The sequence below is a fragment of the Pinus tabuliformis genome, chromosome 3_2 (genome assembly GCF_031772625.1).
Source record: "Pinus tabuliformis cultivar Carrire ecotype Pingquan chromosome 3_2, CPIR1, whole genome shotgun sequence".
NCBI classification, from domain to species: Eukaryota; Viridiplantae; Streptophyta; class Pinopsida; order Pinales; family Pinaceae; genus Pinus; species Pinus tabuliformis.
The window spans coordinates 63975467-63982853 of record NC_142302.1 but is presented as its reverse complement, the minus strand read 5'-3'; the positions used below and the strand labels follow the sequence as shown (position 1 = coordinate 63982853).

At 35.0% G+C, this 7387-nt stretch overlaps 1 protein-coding gene across 2 annotated transcripts; it reads left to right on the top strand.

The window, feature by feature from the left end:
* Positions 1–1841: 1841 nt before the first annotated feature.
* On the top strand, positions 1842–6912 carry LOC149179855 (uncharacterized). 2 transcript variants are annotated; one of them, XM_089415822.1, is made up of 3 exons: positions 1842–2885; positions 5058–5223; positions 6149–6912. In XM_089415822.1, the coding sequence occupies exons 1-3, from the start codon at positions 2058–2060 to the stop codon at positions 6604–6606; spliced, it is 1452 nt and encodes a 483-aa protein (XP_089271948.1). In that variant the 5' UTR covers positions 1842–2057; the 3' UTR covers positions 6607–6912. The 2 variants fall into 2 exon arrangements, with proteins under 2 accessions (XP_089271948.1, XP_089271949.1); XM_089415823.1 differs by having other exon boundaries at positions 1843–2852; positions 6149–6911.
* The last annotated feature ends 475 nt before the right edge of the window (positions 6913–7387 follow it).

Below are 7387 nucleotides of genomic sequence, written 5' to 3'. Positions count from 1 at the left end.
CAAGGGGTAGATAAGTCGACATGGAAAGGAAAAAGGGATTATGAAATTCATCAGGGTTTATATATGATAGATTGTACATACGTATGTTTTGCTTGTCCAGAATTTAGTAAAAAGAAAGGATTCAATAACTGATTATTCTTGTTACCTTGCCGCACATTTATATATATGTAATCTATGAAAAGGAAAACTGAGTAAGAGAGATTTCATACTCGTTTGGTGCGATATTTCTGAATGCTAGTTCATATTTATTCCACTAAGCATTACTGTTTACCACTGCATAATTATCACTGAATCTACTGTTTTTCTAATGCATTTCTATCATTGAATATCACTGTTTAATTCCTACTCCTAGGAATAAATAATTTCTCATAACGTAATATCATCCTGTAGTTACAAACTAAATTACTTATCTGTTCCAAATTTGTAAACGGGTCAATCCAACTTTGTTTGGAAAGTCTCTCCTTCAAGCCTCGAGCCTGGCGATTACGTCCAGACCCTCCCCCGAGCACTTTCTCTGTTCCACACTTGGATTATATCCACTTACAGTTGTGCCTTGGGCCTCAGGACCACATGGTCCAGCCTCAAGTCTTGCACTTAGTTCACTGTAAAATGAGTAACTTCCCACTATCTTCCAGCTCAAGGATAGTCCTCTTCCCCTCCTTCGTAACTTCCCACTATCTTCCAGCTCAAGGATAGTCCTCTTCCCCTCCTTCTTTCCCTTTTCAGGGTAGGGGTGTAACTATTTCTTTGTTACCTGTTTCTTTTAATTAAGGCAAACAGTTATATTATATTATCATGTCTAAATTCCTAATTAATCATAATTAGGTAACAACTTGTTATGCTTTCTAGCCTAAGTCAATATCACAAAGTAAAATAATGTTTTTAAATTTTTCGTCATAAAATAATCATTATTAAATTATTATAGTATTATGATTATTAAAAATATATTTTATATAAAAAACTATAATATTAGAATTATATTATATATATATATATTTTTTATAAAAGTTAAATGGTTAAATTATTTAAATTATTATCGAGCCATGATTTTTTTCTACTGCCGTGTAAACAAAGTAAAATAACTATTAAGTAAATATATAAAATTTAACAAAGTAAAATAACTATTAAGTAAATATATAAAATGTGAAATTAAATGCATCCACCTTCCTTCCTAAAGCCTTTTTTCTGTTTTGCCAAAATAACTATTAAATAAATATATAAAATGTGGAATTGAATAGATCTACCTTCCCTGCTAAAGTCTTCTTTTTTCTGTTGTGCCATATTCGGATTTAATTACATTTCATTGATTGTCTATCTCATTTACAGTGGAAAATTTAGGTATGTAAGTAGTTTAGTCAGCTTTCATTTACAAGGTTAGAAATTGTGTACATTATTAAGAATAGAATTAAATCAAGGTTAGAAATTGTGTACATTATTAAGAATATATTTAAATGAGTGGCAGTTAAAAAGCATTTATTATTTTGTGACATGTACTCTTGGCTTTTTAAATTAGGCATTTTAATAACATAACCAATAATATGACAGATAAATTTGAATAAAATAAATAATCGTAAATAGAAAATAGCTTTCAAAATTACATATTAACAAATTATAAAATATTTAATTAAGTTAATATAAAATCAACTGTGTACCTGATGGGTGATACTCCCTGGCCGCAGGCATAATAATATAAATGAGAAGTCAAATTGTTTGTTATTTCAAACATAATGATGTCATTCATTTGTGTCCCCGTTTCCCATACATTTGATTCCATTATTTGGCCTCTTTCGGGCGCTCATTTCTCACGCCATTGTATATTATTGAAGTTGTGGCAAAATTCATAAATTCCGCCATGTTTATCAGATCCTCCGCTACCTTCCATTTGATGCCATTCTTTGGCTTTTTGGGCGACCTTCTTCTCGCGCCATCATATATAATTGAAGTTTAGGGGGAAAATTCATAAATTCCGCCCTGTTTATCAGGTCCTCTGTTCGATTCTTATAGCACTGGAAAAGAGCCGCCTTTGTGCAGGGGGTTGATCGATTCACTGAGTGGAAATGGATAATGGAGTATCATCAACTAAATGTCGTCCTCTGGGAACAACAGAAGCTAATTGGTGCAGAGCTCTGGATGGTGGGACAGGCACCTGCATTACAGGTATTCTCTTGGCCAAATCCATTGGAGTTGCGCCCATTCAAGCATCTCTTTCACTAATTTTAGCTGCCCAACCACTTCTCAGAGCTCGAATCGTTGACAAACAAGGCCAGCTATGCTTTGATATCGATGAGAATGTATTGCTGGATATTGAAATCTTAAACCAGGAAGCCCTGCAGCCTGTGGAAAACATAGATAGAAGGGCTCAAGAGCCATGGCTGCAAATAGTAGAAGACGAGATGAATACCACTTTTCCTCAACAGAAACCATTCAGAGTTATCGAAGCTCGTCTGTATCGTTTTCCCAATACAGACAGTTTAATCATACTGAAACTGCACCCTGCTGCAACAGACCATCTTTCTGCAGTGGGTATTTCTTCTCAGTTTATGAAGCATTTACAGGACTTTGTTATTGCTGAGGAGAATGGAGAAGATCTGCAGGAATTGATAGACAGAAGGATGAGAGTCGAGCTGGAGAAACGTTTGGAGATGGGTGAGGAAGTTCCTCCATGTGTGGAAGATGCCATTCCTCCTGGAAAAGCCAGTAAACCATTCTGGGCACGTGGCCTCGACGTTTTGGGATATGGGTTGTCTGCTTTCCGCCATGCTATTCTTCCATTGGAGAATGTGGTCGACGACAGGAAGTCTCGTATCATTATCGCCGATTTCGGTGAATCTGCTACAAACAAAATGCTTCGAGTAATCTCACAGCCTAAATCGCTTTTTACTGTGGTAGTGTATGCCTGTCTGTTCTCTATGTTTTTTAAACAAAATTATTTTTATTATTTATTTTTTTATTAAAGAAAATTAAGGTTCCGTGGACTGAAGTGACCAGCCTAAATCCAAGGGTAAGGGTATAGAGGAGAATTGCAAGCTGCCGGACCAATTAAACTAACTCTCTGGCTAAACAAAATTATTGCTAAAAGCTTTTTATTTAAATTAATGGTCTAGATTGATTTTCTAGGGAATATGTTTAGAATATGCTCTTAATGCTTATCAAAGGCTGTAGTGTGTTACAGATTCTGTTAGGTTGCATTGACTTTTAATAAATTTAATAATTAGATTCTTCATTATAAGTTCTTCCATGATAAGTTCCTCATTATTATTTATAACATTCATTTATATATAAACAAATTTTGTTGACCAAAATGGTCCATTACTTTTAATAAATTTAAAAAATTAGATTCCTGCCAAGTGGCTCCCTGACCACCAATTTTCAAGGGATTTGAGATTATTATTCCTCCCTGAGAAGTCTCCCATTATTATTTATAACATTAATTTATATATAAAAACAAATTTTATTTAGTAAAATGGTCAATTTTACAATAAGATGTGTAACTCTTTTTTTTTCTCAGGTAAATGTGTGCATTGGTACTGCATTTTTCGTGTAGCTTTTTTTTGTTATATTTATAAAGCCTTGGATATATCATCCATATTAATATCTTTAATGTAGTTGTACCAGTATAATTAATAATAGACTTATTCTATTGTAGGGATCTTGGATGTATGGTCTGTGATTCTAATTATAACTTTTTGTGATATGTAGAGATTCTTTAGTGCTTGTAATGCTTCCAGTTGGAATAAAAGGTTTCTTTTAATTATTAAAAGAAGCAAAGTGAAGCATTTTATACCAAAAAAATGTGATAGCATTAGGCAACCTCTATAAGCTAACAACCAATAGAACCTTTAGATCTGGGTGAAAATGCTTTTTGTATAAGTATATCTTCTATTCAATTTTGTTGAAATTGCATATTTGAGTTGTTGAGTCATACAATCCTAATGCCTAAAGAGTTTTTTAAGATTCTAAATCTATTTTTGCAATAAAAAATACAATTTAACTAAAAAAATATATGAATATAAATTTCAGTGAAAATAATAAAACAACATACCAATTTTAGACTTTGCTGCTTTTAACTATTAAAATTAACAAAATAAAGCAATTTATACCCACCAAAAAAACTCAGCTTTAAGCAGCATTTATAAGCTAATAGCCTCTGAAAGACCTAGGTAGCTTATTACCAAGTGCAAAAAAATTTGAAAGTTTAAAAGATAGTAACTTAAAAAAAATATAAAAAATAGCAAATTCTAAGGTCAGCGGGCCTGCACATTCCATCCATCGACAAAACATAACTTGTGCAGCAGCAGAAATCATGTCTCAGTGGTGGTTCACCTTTGTTCTTGGGGGTAGTCCCATCCATCCACTCCAGGTTTTGGACCAGTGCTGATGGCGATGTCTATCCAGCGTGAAGAGTTTCTGCTTGGAGCTTTGAATGACAGGTATTCTCCCTGAAACCTTGAAAACATCAGGGTTCCTACCTGCCCTATCCTAAAACCTTGAAACCTCTACCTGTTATTTCAAGGTTCCAAGCGGATAGTCTGCGTGATGGATAGACATTGCCAGCGAGGATGGACTCCTACCCATCATTGCCTTGCTCGGGCTTAGGAGGTTTTGGGCCAGTGCTGATGGCTATGTCTATTTACTGTGAAGACTTTCTGCATGGAGCGAAGTGACAGGTATTCTGCTTGAAATCTTGAGAACATCAAGGTTTCTACTTGCACTATCCTAAAACTTTGAAAGCCCTACCTGTTACTTCAAGGTTCTAGGCAGACAGTCTGCATGGTGGATATACATTGCCAGTGAAGATGGGCTCGCTCTTATTTTTACTCTGCTTGGGCTCAGGAGGTTTTTCAGATTCTGAAATGGCTAAAGCAAGTTACCAGCATTTGCTCTACTGGGGCGGAGGTGGGAGAGACCAGCCATGGCATATCTCTCCACTTAGAACAGCCCACTAGGACTAGCGAGAAATGCATTATGGGGCAGGAGAATTATCGAGTGGTTCCTACGTTTGCGTTGTTTCAAAGGTGCATTTTATAGATAATGTTTTAATGCTTTTTTCAATGCAGGTATGTGAGAGTAAATCATCGGATTTGAATGGGTTGCTAATTGCTGCATTATTGAGGGCGGTTGCAAAGTTCAAAGGCACAGGAAGCAGAGGAGAGCATTATGCATCAGCTATTCTGCTCAACTGCAGATCCATGTTGGAGCCAGTGATACCAGATTCCACCTCAGGTATTCTTCCATCCAAGATTGTTTTGGAAATTGTTTTATATGTTTTTTTGAACTATTTGTCTTGAGGATGAGTCATATTTGTTAGCTAAAAACATCCACAATAAAAATATCTAATAAATAATCCAAAAATTGTTGAAAACAATGACCAGACTTAATCTTATTTTCATCTTTTTGCCTTTTATATTTCTAATCTTTGGTTTGGTACTCTGATATTTCTAATCTTTGGTTTGGTACTCTGAGTACTAATCTTTGGTACTCTGAGTTTGTTTTCCTTGGTCCTGACCAGACTTAATCTTATTTTCATCTTTTTGCCTTCTATGTTTCTAATCTTTGTTACTCTGAGTTTGTTTTCCTTGGTCCTTTTAATCCATGCTCTTCTCTATCGCACACTCTGGATGACTAGTAGCATTTGGTTCATTGGCTTGTAACATGGTGGAGTATGGACTAGCCCCTCTTTAAAGTTCTACTGTATGATCCAAAATTTCTCTTATGAGCTTCCTAGCACTTTTTGATTATTGGTCTCACTGGACTGATAGATTAGGTCACATTTGGCACACTTTTAGTGTCTGGTACATTCTCCAAAGCAGGGCACCTTAGTGGTGCTTTGCATGTCCACTCCACTCTTTTCGTGGTGATCTAACATATGTTAATCTCCCATTTCGCTGTGCTGGTTATTATTCTGCTATCAATCGTCTTTTGCTTCCACCTGATAGCTCTATGCACGTGAGGTTGTGGCACTAGACTTAGATTTACAAGGACAATTTTATGTTATTTCTGCCATTTATATCGCTTCATGCACATTTTTCTGCTTAGAGATTATGTGCAAATCAAGGAACTGAAACCTTCATATCCTGGACAAGCAAAATCAAGGTCTCAATTGATAATATAGATTAAATTTTTACCTCGAATGATTGCTTGCCTGCAGGTTTCTACCAATCAGCAATTTTGAAAACATTCCATGCCACTGAAACAGAACCCTTATTGGAGCTTGCAAAAAGGGTCACCAGCGATCTAAATGAAGCAGTGAAGAACAGGAAGCATTTCACAGATATGGGTGATTTAAACATGTTGATGGTTCAGGCCATGGGCCGCCCTGCTTTAACTCCTTCGGCATCAATGCGTACGGCACTCGTAAGTAATGGGCATGATATTCCTTGCCATGCTGCAGATAAAGAATCAACCTCATATCTAAATTTGAGGGACTGGGTTTCCTGTTCTTCTATAAATGGAGTTGGACCTTGTCTTGCACTGTATCCTGAGTTCAGACATGGCTGCCTGAGAGTCTCCTTCGTATACTGCAGTCCCCTCTTCTCTGCAGAAACCGTGCATAAATTGGTGGACGATATATCATCCATGCTTAACAATCTGGAGGACCAGTTGTAAAAGCAGAGGTTACAAATTTACACGTCTTTGGATAGAGGTTTTGGATTTACCTTTAATTACAGAAGTACCTTTTTCTTTATTGTCTTGAGAATAAAAGAGCTTTTGATAAGTGGCAAATTGTATGAGAAGTCGGTGATTATCATTCCCTTTGAAGAGCAACACTCACTAAGGTCTTCAGAGCAACATTATAGTTACAGGCCAACATGTGATTGGTACACAAAGTGGAAAGAGTCAAACTCGATAATAGACATGTTTTAAATATTTGAGAACAATGAAGTAGAAGAATTTTCAATGGTTCATTCTTTGCTGCTGGTACCTTGCACGAGAATGCTTCAAACAAACGGAGACAGTCTTTCATAACATCATTCATATTCCAATTCTACAAATCCATTTAAATATTTAATCAATTGAGAGGAATGATGTAATCCATATAAAGATATAAGTATAGGTTATTAATAGAAGCTAAGAAACTAGTCCAAGTGTTATTCTTGGTATAAAAATTTAAATAGTATATAATTTTTAATTTTGATATAAATTTAAAATATTTTTTTGTTTTTTGTTTTTGATGATAGATGGAGTAATCACTTGAAATGTCGAAAAGATAAAAACATTACACAGTTCACTTCTGTAAATCTTCAACAAAACTTAAATTTTGTTTAATAATATGCTGAGGAATATTAGAGTCACACAAAGTTAGGTTATATAATTTTCAAGAAAGAAAAAGCCTACAAAATAAATGTGTGATGATATATATATATATATATATATATATATATATATA